The sequence below is a fragment of the Oncorhynchus mykiss genome, chromosome 4, assembly GCF_013265735.2.
Source record: "Oncorhynchus mykiss isolate Arlee chromosome 4, USDA_OmykA_1.1, whole genome shotgun sequence".
NCBI lineage: Eukaryota > Metazoa > Chordata > Actinopteri > Salmoniformes > Salmonidae > Oncorhynchus > Oncorhynchus mykiss.
The window spans coordinates 40308224-40325966 of NC_048568.1; the positions used below are offsets into that span (position 1 = coordinate 40308224).

Sequence of the window (17743 nt, forward strand, 5' to 3'; positions counted from 1 at the left end):
CAGACATGATTCAAACAGTTATAGAAACTTCAGAGTGTTTTCCATCCAACTCTACTAATGATTTGCATATCTTATCTTCTGGGGACGAGTAGCAGGCAGTTGAATTTGGGCATGCTTTTCATCCAAAATTCAGAATGCTGCCCCCTACCCTAGAGAAGTTAACAGACAAGGAACTGTGGCATTCAACTTGTGACCACTGTGAAAATGATAACAGGGAAGGAGGTCTCCCCACCCAGGGAGGGGAGAAACCGTTAGGCTTGCAGTAGATTGTGTAACATGTTGCAGGATATGATAAGCAATGTACGTGCTGAAGTAAGACTTGTAAATGGCATTGAGTGTCAGCAGAAGAGGGGCATTGATGACCAAATGTGAGGTATATAACCAAGTGTGCATTGTATGATTTTCAGAGCGTCCATCTGTTTCCTTCAACCAGACTCTTACAACCTCTGGATTGCAGACTGAGTAGTTTAATTGAAGTTCGGTTTATGAACATTGCGAACATAATTATCTTAACACTAACGCATCCCCAGTTTCGTGCTCACGCGTCAGCAACCACATTTGCAGAAACCCTTCACAGCCTTTTTGTACACGGCGGTCTACTAAACACACAAACTAAACAAGTCATCCAAACTCACAACCATCACACCTCAATCACTAACCACAAAGAGCTCAGAGCAGCAGGGTCCGGTGGGTTTAAAGGAATGATCCCAGATTATGTTACACCTCTAAGAAGAGGGAACGCAACACCCTTCTACAACTCAACTTGTCATGGAGTGAAAGAGGTATGGGACTGTAGCTGCGAGTAAGGATGACAAAAAAGGCAGAGAATTTACCGTTTACTAGGAATTTATTCCATCACACCAAAATTTTGGGGAAAAGGCGCTGGACGGAACTAGAGCAAAGAAAGTAAATATCAAAGCCCCCTGTCCTACCTTACCTGCCTACGCACTACTAACCAAAATACAAGGGGTGGTCCGCCCAGGTCTTACCTAGTGTGTATAGACAGTGAATACTACGGGTTATGTATGTCCGCGGGTCTCTTGCCTAAGCACTCCCTAGGTGCCTTCCCCTTCCCCCCCTGGGAACAAATGAAACAGAAAAGTACAAACAAGTTCAATAATCAAACCAGTCCTTTGGACATAAACATACCTTCTCTTCACAGCAACCTGTCTCTCAGCAAAAACCAACATAGGAGAGAGAGGATTAGTATGTCCTAACAACAACCAACACAGGATATCACCCTCATCTCTATCTGAGCAACATAACACTGGAGATATCATGGCAACCATGTCCCACAGATAGAATTTAGCATAGTTTTCTTTGATAAAATACATTTTCATATTCAACTGTAGGAACTGGGTTCTATGGTCTGAACCCCTGCAGTCTCTGGCTCAACACCCACCCTGCCCGGCCATCTAGATGTGTGAAAGTTAGTGTATAAACTAATGATCCATCATGCATGACATTCCTGGGAGTGTTTAAACTTAAATTTTGTATTACCATAGCATTTTTGTATGTTCTCTAGAGCAGTGGTTCTCAATCTTGAACCTGGGTACCCAAAGGGGTACACATTGTTGTTTTTGCCAGAGCACTACACACCCGATTCAAATCATCAAAGCCTGATGAGGAGTTGTTGATTTGAATCGGGTGTGTAGTGCTAGGGCAAAAAACTTGCACCCCTTTGGACCAGGATTGAGAACCACTGCTCTATAGTTATGTACTATAAAATGTATGAATTTGGCACATTTGGGGAGACATGATACAAAATATTGTCCAGTACTGCAATGCTTCACTGGATCAATCTGAAACTTTGCACACACTGCTGCCTTTGATGAAAAAAAAGAACAGTTTATCGGAAGTGTTAAACCTCAAACAATAAAGCAGCAAAATAAAAATAAAAAATTCTAGAGCAAGTATTTATATATTTTGTCTAGCTACGAGTTTTGTTTTTGAAGGATTTTTTGTTAGGTTTGATAATGTACACTAGTTTATTCATTAGCTATCTAGCTAGCTAACGTTAGCTTGCTAACTGAGCAAGGCAGTCACAAACACTCTTCATATGAAACAAAAGGGTTGGTGAGTGAAGCCTATTGCTGAGCGAATCATGGTAACCATTTAGATAACGATAGCCATCTAGTTTTCTGTGACCATCTGACTAGTATCAACAAGGTCTTTCTACAATACCATCACATTGACTTGAAAATAAAGCAGCACACATGGACATGCATTGCCAACAAATGTTACCTTCTGGTTTGGAGAATTTTAACAAGGCTCAGTGTTTGACAACTTCACAATCTTTTCTGTGTGAACATAAAAGAGATTGACTGCCGACACTGTTCGGAAGTGCTAAATACTAATTGGGAGGTAAACATTTGACAATCCTACCGGTGTGTCTGAGCTATAACGGATATTACCATCTCTGCCCAAATATCTGTACATAAAACTGCTCAAATGTGAGGTGCAGCAGAGGAGCTACAGGAGGATGGGCTCATTTTAATGGCTGGAATGAAATTGTTGGAACAGAGTTCCCATTATGTGTGATATGTTTGACTCTGTTCCATTGATTCCATTCCAGCCATTACAATGAGCCCGTCCTCCTATAGCTCTTCCCACCAGCGTCCTCTGGTGTGATGCTCATTTTAAAACGTAAACTGCATTTTGGAACCTTCTGCATTGGCCTACCGCCGTGTGCACATTCATGCACTTAAACAACAACTCCTGTTAAAAAACAATTGGCTCAATCTGGAATGGGTGGGTAGAGTTCACTCTTTAAAACCGTTGGATTGGTCCATGATGTGGAAACTCCACCTCCAGCACACCAGTGCACACCAGCTGACTGAAATCCAGAGCACCTAATCGCAATTGGGAAATTGAACCAATGGAAATGAAGTTAATTGGCTGACAGCTGTACATAATTAGCCAGCCAGGTTAGAAGGTTCTGGGATTCCTTTATAAGGTGCAACCAAAACAGCTGTTAGACATAGCAACAGGGAGATTCTGGCAGTGTGTCTGGCTAGCATTAGTTCTGATTACGGTTGTGCTCACTAAAATGGCTGTGACTTTTGGACTCTCTTTGAGGTTAGTTTTTCAACATTCATCTGGTTGGTTTACCTTGTCTTAAAGTCTTCACTGGTTGTTTTGTGTTTAACTGTGTGAATGTTTTGTAGTGTTTCTTGGCTTTGTTGCCTGCTAATTGGAGGGATAAAGTGTTTTCCACTTCAAGGTGCGTTTTGGTTAACACTAATTCAGTTCAAATCTGTCTAGTTCCAATAGCTTAAGGCTGGCATTTTACCATAATGTTTTGTTTCCTAGGTGATGCTTATGGGCATCCTGCCTGCACTGGACCTGAACCAACTGGATCCCAAGCAAGTGTGGTGTCTGTTCCAAATGCTAAAGCTACTGGCACCAATACTCTGGCAAGTGTGACGCCGGGTCCAAATGCCACAGCTGAAGCAACTGCCAACCATGCCTCGGCAGAAGCGGCCCGCGCCTCAGCTGAAGCAACTGCCAACCATGCCTCAGCAGAAGCGGCTGGCCCCTGCGCCTCAGCTGGAGCAACTGCCAACCATGCCTCGGCAGAAGCGGCCCACGCCTCAGCTGGAGCAACTGCCAACCATACCTCGGCAGAAGCGGCCCGCGCCTCAGCTGGAGCAACTGCCAACCATACCTCGGCAGAAGCAGCTGGCCCCCGCACCTCGGCAGAAGCGGCCCGCGCCTCATCTGGAGCAACTGCCAACCATGTCTCGTCAGAAGCGGCCGGCCCCCGCGCCTCAGCTGAAGCAACTGCCAACCATGCCTCTGCAGAAGCGACCGGCCCCCGCGCCTCAGCTGAAGCAACTGCCAACTGTACCTCTGCAGAAGCGGCCGGCCCTCGCGCCTCAGCTGAAGCAACTGCCAACCGTACCTCTGCAGAAGCGACCGGCCCCCGCGCCTCAGCTGAAGCAACTGCCAACCATACCTCTGCAGAAGCGGCCCACGCCTCAGCTGAAGCAACTGCCAACCGTACCTCTGCAGAAGCGACCGGCCCCCGCGCCTCAGCTGAAGCAACTGCCAACCATGCCTCTGCAGAAGCGGCCGGCCTTGAACAGACGGCCCGACCCCTCAACAAGCTAGATAGGGAGATCATAATTTGGTTTGCCCAACTCCTTAATCGTCTTTCTCCTGTTACTGTGCCTCCATTTGAAGAAAAGGGCAAAGGTAACTGAGATGAGTAATTGTGCAAACTAATGCGCTTGTTTGAAATGAGGATCTCCTTCACTTGCGCATTGTCATGCAAATTGTTTACAGGGGTGAACGCTACAACGGTATGAATTGTTTTCAAAACCATACGACTAAAATTTACTTCTGATTTGGCTACTATTGCTGACACTTAGGCTGTACGGTTATGATTTTTATGTGTCCTGGTGTTCCTGCTACTCTTACATGATTTGTTCAGTAAACAATTTGACTTCCAAAATACCTTGTCTTTTAAATGTGGGTTTCTCTTCTGCCTACCATGTGTTTGCTGATTGGGGACAGACTGGGTCTGGAGAAAAAGGGATTGTGGATCACACCACTTGTGGAAACAGATTTGTTTACCTTTGTTTCTGGTAGTTGAGGGAAATTTTAACTGCATTTCTTGTTTTAATTCCTCATTGCTTGCATAGTCAACATACACACACACTTACCCCACCAGCCAAGCCACCAGGGGTCTTTTCACAGTCCCCAAATCCAGAACAAATCAGACGCACAGTGTTAAAGAGCCATGATTGGATGGAACTCCCTTCCATTCAGCGCAAGAACAGCAAACTGGGTTTAAAAAACAAAGCAACGGCTCAAGGCGTCTCTCCCATGTGACCTACTGGCGGTGTGTGTGTAACAGATGCATAAACACTTAAAGCATTAAGAAATGTAAATTGCCTAGTTTTTTTTTTTTTGTCAGACCCCAGTAAGACTAGCTTTTGCCATTGAAATTGGATAATGGGGATCCTAAAATATATATTCAACTACCTCTAGCATTTGAAAAACTACAAAACCCTTTTCTACCCAGGTCTGACCTCCACAGGACACTGGGTGTAAACGATAGTGAAATGCTTCCTTGCAAGCTCTTTCCTCAACAGTACAGAATCAATATAAAAGAAGCAGAGGAATGACTGCAAATCATAGCACAGTCCATTTGTATGTTCCCATGGTAGCAAGCATCTCCAATCCAAAATTAAATCTAGAATGGGCTTCCTATTTTGCAACAAACCCATCCCTCACTCATGCTGCCAAACACCCTCGTAAAACTGACTATCCACCAATCATTGCCTTCGGCGATATCATTTACAAAATAGCCTCAAACTCTCAACAAATTGGATGCATTCTATCACAGTGCCATCTGTTTTGTCACCAAAGCCCCATATACTTTGCACCACTGCGAACTGTACTCTCTCGTTGGCTGGCCCTCGCTTCATACTTGTTGCCAAACCCACTGGCTCCAGGTCATCAAGTCGTTGCTAGGTAAAGCCCCGCACTGGTCACTATAGCAGCACCCAACCGAGGCACGCGCTCCAGCAGGTATATTTTACTGGTAACCCCCAAAGCCAATTCCTCCTTTGGCCGCCTTTCATTCCAGTTCTCTGCTGCCAATAACTGGAACGAACTCGCTGTAGACTCTTATCTCCCTCATTAACTTCAAGCACCAGCTGTCAGAGCAGCTCACAGATCATTGCACCTGTACATAGCCCATCTGTAAATAACCCATCTATCTACCTCATCCCCATACTGTATTCATTTATTTATTTTGCTCCTTTGCACCCCAGTATCTCTACTTGCACATTCATCTTCTGCACATCTATCACTCCTGTGTTTAATTGCTATATCGTAATTACCTCAAAACTATGGCCTATTTTATTGCCTTTACCTCCCTTATTTTACCTCATTTGCACACACTGTAAATATATATATTTATTTTTTCTACTGTATTATTCTGTATGTTTGTTTATTCCATGTGTATCTCTGTGTTGTTGTATGTGTCGAACTGCTTTGCTTTATCTTGGCCAGGTCGCAGTTGTAAATGAGATCTTGTTCTCAACTGGCCTACCTGGTTAAATAAAGGTTTAATAAAAAATAAAAAACAAAAACTACGCTACTGATCTGACTGCATTTGTTAATGGTATTTTTAGGCTTAGCTATATTAATCATTATGTCTCAGGGTCTTCGACCTAGCTAGATAAATCATTATGACTAGTGGTCTTAGGCCTAGCTAGATGAATCATTATGACTAGTGGTCTTAGGCCTAGCTAGATTAATCATTATGACTAGTGGTCTTAGGCCTAGCTAGATTAATCATTATGACTAGGGGTCTTCGACCTAGCTAGATTAATCATTATGACTAGTGGTCTTAGGCCTAGCTAGATTAATCATTATGACTAGGGGTCTTCGACCTAGCTAGATTAATCATTATGACTAGTGGTCTTAGGCCTAGCTAGATTAATCATTATGACTTGTGGTCTTAGGCCTAGCTAGATTAATCATTATGACTCGTGGTCTTAGGCCTAGCTAGATTAATCATTATGACTAGGGGTCTTAGACCTAGCTAGATTAATCATTATGACTAGTGGTCTTAGGCCTAGCTAGATTAATCATTATGACTAGTGGTCTTAGGCCTAGCTAGATTAATCATTATGACTAGTGGTTTTAGGCCTAGCTAGATTAATCATTATGACTAGTGGTCTTAGGCCTAGCTAGAGTAATCATTATGACTAGTGGTCTTAGGCCTAGCTAGATTAATCATTATGACTAGAGGTCTTCGACCTAGCTAGATTAATCATTATGTCTCAGGGTCTTCGACCTAGCTAGATTAATCATTATGACTAGTGGTCTTAGGCCTAGCTATATTAATCATTATGTCTCAGGGTCTTCGACCTAGCTAGATTAATCATTATGACTAGTGGTCTTAGGCTTAGCTATATTAATCATTATGTCTCAGGGTCTTCGACCTAGCTAGATTAATCATTATGACTAGTGGTCTTAGGCCTAGCTAGATTAATCATTATGACTAGAGGTCTTCGACCTAGCTAGATTAATCATTATGACTAGCGGTCATGGTTAAACTTCTTATGGCTTGGGGGCAGAATTGAGTAGCTTGGATGTATAAGGTGCCCAGAGTAAACTGCCTGCTACTCGGGCCCAGAAGCTAAGATATGCATATTATTAGTATATTTGGATAGAAAACACTCTGAAGTTTCTAAAACTTTTTAAATGATGTCTGTGAGTATAACATAACTCATATGGCAGGCAAAAACCCGAGAAAAAATCCAACCAGGAAGAGGGAAATCTGAGGTTTGTTGTTTTTCAACTCATTGCCTATCGAATATACAGTGTCTATGGGGTCACAGTGCACTTCCTAAGGCTTCCACTAGATGTCAACGGTCTTTAGAACCTTGTTTCCGGCTTCTACTGTGAAGGGGGAGAGAAAGAGAGCTCTTTCAATCTGGTGTCTGCCATGAGCTGATCGCATTTCTGAAGACAAAGGAATTCTCCGGTTGGAACATTATTGAAGATTTATGTTAAAAACATCCTAAAGATTGATTCTATACATCGTTTGACATGTTTCTACGGACTGTTAAGGAACTTTTTGACTTTTCGTCTGGACCTAGTGATCGCGCCTCATGAATTTGGATTTGTCAACTAAATGCACGAACAACAAGGTGGTATTTGGACATAAATTATTAACTTTATCGAACAAAACAAACATTTATTCTGGAACATGGGATTCCTGGGAGTGCATTCTGATGAAGATCATCAAAGGTAAGTGAACATTTATAATGCTATTTTTGACTAATGTTGACTAATGTTGACAACATGGCGGGAATCTGTATGGCTTGTTTTGTGTCTGAGCGCTGTACTCAGATTATTGCATGGTGTGCTTTTTCCGTAAAGTTTTTTTGAAATCTGACACAGCGGTTGCATTAAGGAGAAGTGGATCTATAATTCCATGTGTAACACTTGTATGTATCTCTTATCAATGTTTATTATAAGTATTTCTGTACATTGATGTGGCTCTCTGCAAAATCACTGGATGTTTTGGAAGCAAGACACTACTGAACATAACGCGCCAATGTAAACTGAGTTTTTTAAATATAAATATGAACTTTATCGAACAAAACATACATGTATTGCGTAACATGAAGTCCTATGAGTGTCATCTGATGGAGATCATCAAAGGTTAGTGATTCATTTTATCTCTATTTCTGCTTTTTGCGACTCCTCTCTTTTGCTGGAAAAATTGGCTGTGTTTTTCTGTGACTAGGCAATCACCTAACATAATCGTTTGGTCTGCTTTCGTCGTAAAGCTTTTTTGAAATCGGACACTGTGGTGCGATTAACAACAAGTTTATTTTAAAATGGTGTAAAATACTTGTATGTTTGAGGAATTTTAAGTATGCAATTTCTGTTGTTTGAATTTGGCGCCCTGCACTTTCACTGGCTATTGTCAGCTATTAAAATGTAGGGTACTCTTCTGCCTACCATGTGCTTGCTGTTTGGGAACAGACTGGGTCTGGAGTAAAATAGATTGTGGTTCACAACACTTGTGTAAACAGATTTGTTTCTGGTAGTTCAAATTCTAAAGTTCTCTAAATTGTCAGAGCTCCCTCATATGTTCATACTTTACCTGTCCCTTTGTGTAGGGTGTTTGATTTACAGTAATCTGCCTGTTACCAATGGTCGCCTAAAGAATGTGAATGCAGTTTACCTCATCGTCCCATTGCCTGTCACTAACCTGTCCCAGGGAAGCGACGCTTTCTCCTTGGCCTTATTCAGAAACATTAAAACAACTTGACACATTTTACCTGTCCTACAATGTTGGTCTGGCCAGACACACAAACATGGATGTAATCGTATATGCGTTCATCACTTTCAGGTGTAGTACTGAACTTTATCTTATGTTCCTTATGTCAACACTCAATGTGGTCTTGTGCACAATCCATTTATACCTGACACCAATGAGGTTGCTCTTGCAGAAGCTCCTGGAAGGAACTTAAACACAAGGAAGGGATAACAAAGTATTAGAACATGAAGGACAAACAATACAGCATCAAGACACTATCAAACATGATTCAGTCTTGCTGCAACAGATCCAATCTTATGTGTGAGGGTGCATGAAAGTGATATAAAATATATGTCAGCTTCCTTTGTCATGATCACAATCTTGAGAAACCCGAACCCTCTAAGATCCCCCCCCCCCACAGTCCCCCAATAGCTGTCCCTCAACCATTCGAAACCCCTCCCACAGTCCGTTCAACCCCCCCCCCCCCCCCGGAATAATTTTTTTAAGTTACAGTTAATTCCATTCCTCACCCCCAAGAACCCCCCAATGCACCGACAACCAAGATAATGAAATAAAAAGGAAAAGACAAAACAGCAAACAATGCAAAAAATAATAATGAGAGTGTATGTGCATGTGTACAACCACCCGCACGGCATCAAGCCTCGGGCAAGCTGGCATTAGTTGTAAATACACTGCCACTTAGTGTCATTCAAATGTACTTTTATTATGTTTGATTTTGTTCTCAGTCCATTTATGTGGTAAAATAAGGGTTAATAAATATAATGGTATCTATCTAAAGTAAGTTTTGCTAATGTTAGAGTATCTGTCTAAAGTAGAAGAAGATATAAGATTCTGTGCAGCTCTTTAGAAAAGGCTAAATGCAAAAATACCTGTCAAGTAGTAGGTTGCAGTTGACTGGATCGACTGGGTGTCTGTGTTTAACTTCAGCTGAGTGTGCACTTTCTGGCTCATCAGGCTCTCATACTTATAACTAGGGATTATATGCATGTATGCACCCTACTCTTTGTGCGAAAGGAATCCATGTGTGTGTGTGTGTGTGTGTGTGTGTGTGTGTGTGTGTGTGTGTGTGTGTGTATGTATATGTATATATGAGCGAATGTGTGTGTGCACCAGTGGAGGCTCCTCAGAGGAGGTAGCGGAGGACCATCCTCCTCAGTGAAATTCATAAAAATAATGAAACATTTGAAAAAGTTCTCCTTTTTTGAGAAAACTAATCCTAAATAAATTCACGTCACCGAATAATTGTTTAAAACACAGTGCTTTGCAACGAAGGTCTACAGTAGCCTCAACAGCACTCTGTGGGGTAACACCATATTGTAGCCGGAGGACTGCTAGTTTACATTGACTACAAATACATTGAATACAAAACCTAGGAGGTTCATTGCTCTCACCCCTTCTATAGACTTCACAGTAATTATGACAACTTCCTGAGGACATCCTCCAACCTATCAGAGCTCTTGCAGCATGAGCTGACATGTTGTCCACCCAGTCAAAGGATCAGAGAATAAAGCTAGCACTGCAGTGCATAAAATGTGGTGACTCAAAGAGAGAGAACGACAAAAGTTGAACAGTTTTGAATAAATACATTGCTTTAAAATTACAGAGAAGCGCGAGAGCGAGAGAGATCTAGCTATATTTCATTGTATTTATTTCACTTTCACTTAGCTAGCGAATGCAGCTAGCTAGTTTAGCCTACTGAAACACCTGGATCCAACAGAGAGGGATGCTATGTTAGCTAGCTGGCTATGGCTATCCAACACCAGAACTCTTCCACGTCAAGGTAAGCTTTAGGTTTGATAAATGTATTGCCACCGGTGCCCGCCGGTGTAACTGCTAAATGTCTTGCTGACTGTACACTGTACTGCATGATTGTAGTGGGTTTACTAACGCGCTAGTTCTAGTAGCAATGTTAACTATGGTGTACTAACGTTGTTAGCTAATACGGGGACAACAATGTAGGCTGTGTGTAGCGGTTAGCGGTAATGATACGAAAGTTTGACTTAGAATGTTTTTTCTCACCTCGTCACAGACAGCTGATGTGTTGTGCACTGAAGTCCACAAGCCAATGGAAAAGGTAAGAGGAGGAGAGCGCGTAAATGTGAGGAATTATATAACGAGCAAAAATGTTCATGCTGATTGTACGTGGCTGCAATGAAAGTGAACTGTGTTTACGTGTTATCAGGAGTGTATTCATTCCGCCAATTCTGTTGACGAACATTTCTTAAATGAAAGCAAACGGAGCAAAACAGGATAAACATACCTGAACTCTCGTTTGCAACTGTTGTACTAATGATGACACCCTAGATCACCTGCTAGATACAGGCAAGAGTGTGCAAGGTGGTATTGAATGTGTCTGTCTGTCTGTCACCTTGATTACTTTATTTTTTTTCTCTCGACCTGTGTGCGTTTTAAACGTTCGTTTATAGCCTAGCTTGTAGCAACCTCATGACGGGTACATGTATCGTGTAGTAGCCTAAACCTATCGCTGTTACATCAAGCTGGGTGAATGGAATATGAATGACTGTCCTCCAATATGCTGTAATAGAAAAAGGTCATGCTCGTAATAAAATGTTGTCTTCCCTAATCTGAAACGTCACCGACCACCACTGGTGTGCACGTAAATGCCTGTCTATTGGTGTGTATGTGCACGTGTGCTTCCTCCATCTCCTCTCCGCCCTCTTCCTCCTCCTCCTTCTATTCTCCTCTTTATCCTCTCATTCTTCTCCTCCTCCCCTACTATCCAGCTCTACTCCTCCTCTTCTCCCTATCCTACCCCTCCTCCCTCTCCTCCCTTTCCCCCTCTCCTCTCCGCCTCCTCTCCTCTCCTCCCTTTCCTACCTCTCCTCCTCCTCTCTTCCCTCTCCTCCTAGCCTTCCTCTCCTCTCTCCTCCCTCTCTCCCCCCTTTCCTCCCTCTACCCCTCCCTTTCCTCCACCTCTCTTCTCCTCCTTTCCTCCTCTCCTATTCCTCTCTCTCCTCCTCCTCTCCTCCCCTTACTCCTCTTCTCCCTTTCCTCCTCTCCTAATCCTCTCTCTCCTCCTCATCTCCTCCCTGCATGACTTTGTCAGTCGATTCTCTCTGGGCATCTATCTCTCTGTCTCTCTTTCTATTTCCCTCACTCTTTTTATTCCCCCCTTCTCTGTCTCTGTCTGCCTCTTTCTCTCTCACTCTCTCTCTCTGTGTCTCTGTCTCCCTCTCAATCCAATTCAAAGGGCTTTATTGGCATGGGAAACATGTTTACATTGCCAAAGAAAGTGAAATAGATCTCTCTCTCTCTCTCTCTCTCTCTCTCTCTCTTTCTCTTTCTCTCTTTCTCTCTCTCTCTCTCTCTCTCTCTCTCTCTCTCTCTCTCTCTCTCTCTCTCTCTCTCTCTCTCTCTCTCTCTCTTCCTTCCCCCTTGATATCAGTTCTTGGTAGCTGAGGGCTCAGCCATAGAACTAGAAATAGAATGCCAGAGCTCATCTCATCCTCCTCTGGAAGCAGCTGAAACGTAAATAACTCCAGGGCCCGGTTGTCTCCTTTTGTCTGTAATCCAATAACAATCCCTCAAATCACAATGAAGAGGTGTGAGAAGCCCGGATTCGATCTTTTCTGGCCATGGATACCACTGGATGGGAGGGGGATGTCGCAGGATGACAAATCTTCTACAGTGAAGGATTATCAATGTCTCTGACTGCATGTATTTAAATAGGCTGTATTATGATTTTACTAAAGTATAAAGCGTAGAGTATATTTTTCTTTCTCCACAGACACTTTTACATCCCAAATTGCAATACTATTCCCTATATAGTGCACTAGTTTATAGGGATTAAATCAAATCAAATTGTATTTGTTACATGCACCGAATACTACAGGTGTAGACCTTACAGTGAAAATGCTTCCTTACAAGCCTTTAACCAACAATGCAGTTTTAAGAAAAATAAATAAATAAAAGTAACAAATAATTAAAGAGCAGTCGTAAAATAACAATAGCAAGACTATATACAGGGGCTACCGATACAGAGTCAATGTGCATAGAGTTATTAGAGTGACTATGCATAGATAATAACAGAGAGTAGCAGCAAACTAAAAGGGGGGGGGGCAATGCAAATAGTCTGGGTGGCCATTTGATTAGATGTTCAGGAGTCTTATGGCTTGGAGGTAGAAGCTGTTTGGAATAGAATGCCATTTGGGACACAATCAACGTCTGCTTTATTTCTGGGTAATTTATTTATAACCCCTTTGTATTTGTTCTCTGACACCACCCCCACATGTAACACACCCTAGACACTGACAATTAAACAGTTGAATTTGTTTTAATCCAAAGTCTCCAAAGCTTTTTTTTACTGTATTTCTACACAATTAAAAAAAAAATGCTACCTTCAACCTTATCATAAATTGACTCATTTACTTGTGGTACGGCGCATACAGTGCAAGGCTGATTTCAAATGTCGTCATCCATAATACACACTATGAAGTCACAACAAGGCTGATTTCAAATGTCGTCATCCATAATACACACTATGAAGTCACAACAAGGCTGATTTCAAATGTCGTCATCCATAATACACACTATGAAGTCACAACAGGGCTGATTTCAAATGTAGTCATCCATAATACACACTATGAAGTCACAACAAGGCTGATTTCAAATGTCGTCATCCATAATACACACTATGAAGTCACAACAGGGCTGATTTCAAATGTCGTCATCCATAATACACACTATGAAGTCACAACAGGGCTGATTTCAAATGTCGTCATCCATAATACACACTATGAAGTCACAACAAGGCTGATTTCAAAGGTTGACACCCATAATACACTATGAAGTGGTGTAAAAATCCAAAAAACTTCACAGATCTTCATTGTAAAGGGTTTGAAAACTGTTTCCCGTGCTTGTTCAATGAACCATAAACAATTAATGAACATGCACCTGTAGAACGGTCATTAAGGCACTAACAACTTACATACGGTAGGAAAATAAGGTCACAGTTCTGAAAACTTAGGACACTAAAGAGGCCTTTCTACTGACTCTGAAAAACAACAAAATAGAGATGCCCAGGGTCCCCGCTCATCTGTGTGAATGTGCCTTAGGCATGCTGCAAGGAGGCATGAGGACTGCAGATGTGGTCAGGGCAATAAATTGCAATGTCCGTACTCTGAAACGCCTAAGACAGCACTACAGGGGGGCAGGACGGACAGCTGATCGTCCTCGCAGTGGCAGACCACATGTAACAACACCTGCACAGGGTCAGTACAGACCATCACACCTGTGGGACAGGTACAGGATGGCAACAACATCTGCCCGAGTTACACCAGGAACGCACAATCCCTCCGTCAGTGCTCAGACTGTCCGCAGGAGGCTGAGAGAGGCTGGACTGAGGGCTTGTAGGCCTGTTGTAAGGCAGGTCCTCACCAGACATCACCGGCAACAACGTTGCCTATGAGCACAAACCCACCGTCGTTGGACCAGACAGGACTGGCAAAAAAGTGCTCTTCACTGACGAGTCGCGGTTTTGTCTCACCAGGGGTGATGGTCGGATTCGCATTTATTGTCGAAGGAATGGGCGTTACACTGAGGGCTGTACTCTGGAGCGGGATCGATTCGGAGGTGGAGGTTCCGTCATGGTCTGGGGTGGTGTGTCACAGCATCATCGGACTGAGCTTGTTGTCATGCAGGCAATCTCAACGCTATGCGTTACAGGGGAAGACATCCTCCTCCCTCATGTGTTACCCTTCCTGCAGGCTCATCCTGACATGACCCTGACATGACCCTCCAGCATAACAATGCCACCAGCCATACTGCTCGTTCTGTGCCTGATTTCCTGCAAGACAGGAATGTCAGTGTTCTGCCATGGCCAGCGAAGATCCCGGATCTCAATCCCATTGAGCACGTCTGGGATCTGTTGGATTGGTGGGTGAGGGCTAGGGCCATTCTCCCCAGAAATGTCTGGGACCTGTTGGTTCGGAGGGTGAGGGCTAGGGCCATTCCCCCCAGGAATGTCCGGGAACTTGCAGGTGGCTGGTGGAAGAGTGGGGCAACATCTCACAGCAAGAACTGGCAATTCTGGTGCTGTTCATGAGGAGGAGATGCACTGCAGTACTTAATGCAGCTGGTGGCCAAGGCAGATACTGAATTTTACTTTTGATTTTGACCCCCCTTTTGTTCAGGGACACATTATTCCATTTCTGTTAGTCACATGTCTGTGGAACTTGTTCAGTTTATGGCTCAGTTGTTGAATCTTGTTATGTTCATGCAAATATTTACACATGTTAATTTAGCTGAAAATAAACGCAGATGACAGTGAGAGGACGTTTCTTTTTTTTTGCTGAGTTTAGCTTTGTTGATTTGAAATGGTGCTGGAATTGCTGAGGCAGTGCTCCTGTTGTCTTTGTGCTGACTCCGTTGCTCTAAATCAGTTGTTGTTCAGTAAACTTTCTGAAACATTAACTTGCTTGACCATGCTGTGAGTCATGTAACTTTTTGTTACACACAGTATTTGCTTTGTGGACTTCACCAGACAGATGTTGCTCTCTGGGTTTTGTGATGAAACAAACGTACTGTGTGTGTAGTTGAAATTGATTCCGCCACTGTGGGAGTGGCCTTATCACTGTTGAATTTGAACTAATGGTGTTATAGAGAAAAACAACATAATTATCACAACCTAGGCTTGTTTCTTGACTTTTTATTTTATTTTTCTAGGTGGTGGATCAGCTTTAATATCGCAGATAGATTGTAGCTTCCATCAATGTAATTGTCTGCATTATTTCCAATCCCCTATATATTTTGGGGGGGTAAATATATTTATATACATACATACACATACTGTAACGTTCTGCTTCTCTTTTCTTAGTCAAGCTTGTGTTCTTTTTCTTTGTGTTCTGGAACGTAGCCCTGTTTCTTTGTGTGCTGGAACGTAGCCCTGTTTCTTTGTGTTCTGGAACGTAGCCCTGTTTCTGTGTGTTCTGGAATGTAGCCCTGTTTCTATGTGTTCTGGAACGTAGCCCTGTTTCTTTGTGTTCTGGAACGTAGCCCTGTTTCTTTGTGTTCTGGAACGTAGCCCTGTTTCTTTGTGTTCTGGAACGTAGCCCTGTTCCTTTGTGTTCTGGAACGTAGCCCTGTTTCTTTGTGTTCTGGAACGTAGCCCTGTTTCTTTGTGTTCTGGAACGTGGCCCTGTTTCTTTGTGTTCTGGAACGTAGCCCTGTTTCTATGTGTTCTGGAACGTGGCCCTGTTTCTTTGTGATCTGGAACGTAGCCCTGTTTCTTTGTGTTCTGGAACGTAGCCCTGTTTCTATGTGTTCTGGAACGTGGCCCTGTTTCTTTGTGTTCTGGAACGTAGCCCTGTTTCTTTGTGTTCTAGAACGTAGCCCTGTTTCTTTGTGTTCTGGAACGTAGCCCTGCCTTTCATTTTTTTGTTCATTGATTTCACCTCTTTTCGTTTATCACCTGGTCTCATCAGCTCCCTATTCAGTTCAGTTCTTTCTGTTCGTATGGTTGTGAGGTATTAATTGTTTTTGACTGCCTACCTGTGTTTGACCATTGCCTACCTGTGTTTGACCATTGCCTGCCTGTGTTTGACCATTGCCTGCCTGTGTTTGACCATTGCCGACCTGTGATTGACCATTGCCTGCCTGTGTTTGACCATTGCCTGCCTGTGTTTGACCATTGCCTGCCTGTGTTTGACCATTGCCTGCCTGTGTTTGACCATTGCCTGCCTGTGTTTGACCATTGCCTGCCTGTGACCACGATTCCTGCCTGCTGCGAAGACTTAATAAACATCTGCCGCGCTCTGCGCGTGAATCTACACCTTTTTCTCCCTGAGTATTCATCACTCAAACCCACATATATAAGTACACATACATATACATACAGTGGGGCAAAACAGTATTTAGTCAGCTACCAATTGTGCAAGTTCTCCCACTTAAAAAGATGAGAGAGAGGCCTGTAATTTTCATCATAGGTACACTTCAACTATGACAGAAAAATGAGAAAAATAATAACAAAAGTTTATCTCAATATTTGTTTATATACCCTTTGTTGGCATTGACAGAGGTCAAACGTTTTCTGTAAGTCTTCACAAGGTTTTCACACACTTGCTGGTATTTTGGCCCATTCCTCCATGCAGCTCTCCTCTAGAGCAGTGATGTTTTGGGGCTGTTGCTGGGCAACACGGACTTTCAACTCCCTCCAAAGATTTTCTATGGGGTTGAGATCTGGAGACTGGCTAGGCCACTCCAGGACCTTGAAATGCTTCGTAATGCTTCGTTCCACTCCTTCGTTGCCCAGGCGGTGTGTTTGGGATCATTGTCATGCCGAAAGACCCAGCCATGTTTTATCTTCAATGCCCTTGCTGATGGAAGGAGGTTTTCACTCAAAATCTCACGATACATGGCCCCATTCAATCTTTCCTTTATACGGATCAGTCGTCCTGGTCCCTTTGCAGAAAAACAGCCCCAAAGCATGATGTTTCCACCCCCATGCTTCACAGTAGGTATGGTGTTCTTTGGATGCAACTCAGCATTCTTTGTCCTCCAAACATGACGAGTTGAGTTTTTACCAAAAAGTTATATTTTGGTTTCATCTGACCATATGACATTCTCCCAATCTTCTTCTGGATCATCCAAATGTTCTCTAGCAAACTTCAGATGGGCCTGGACATGTACTGGCTTAAGCAGGGGGACACGTCTGGCACTGCAGGATTTGAGTCCCTGGCGGCGTAGTGTGTTACTGATGGTAGGCTTTGTTACTTTGGTCCCAGCTCTCTGCAGGTCATTCACTAGGTCCCCCCCGTGTGGTTCTGGGATTTTTGCTCACCGTTCTTGTGATCATTTTGACCCCACGGGGTGAGATCTTGCGTGGAGCCCCAGATCGAGGGAGATTATCAGTGGTCTTGTATGTCTTCCATTTCCTAATAATTGCTCCCACAGTTGATTTATTCAAACCAA

The 17743-nt window shown here is 43.1% G+C and overlaps 1 protein-coding gene across 1 annotated transcript; it reads left to right on the forward strand.

Annotated features, from left to right (window-relative positions):
• Positions 1 to 3414: 3414 nt before the first annotated feature.
• LOC118964479 (proteoglycan 4-like) lies at positions 3415 to 4458 on the forward strand. The gene is made up of 2 exons (XM_036976266.1): positions 3415 to 4017; positions 4072 to 4458. The coding sequence occupies exons 1-2, from the start codon at positions 3439 to 3441 to the stop codon at positions 4111 to 4113; spliced, it is 621 nt and encodes a 206-aa protein (XP_036832161.1). The 5' UTR covers positions 3415 to 3438; the 3' UTR covers positions 4114 to 4458.
• Positions 4459 to 17743: the final 13285 nt, after the last annotated feature.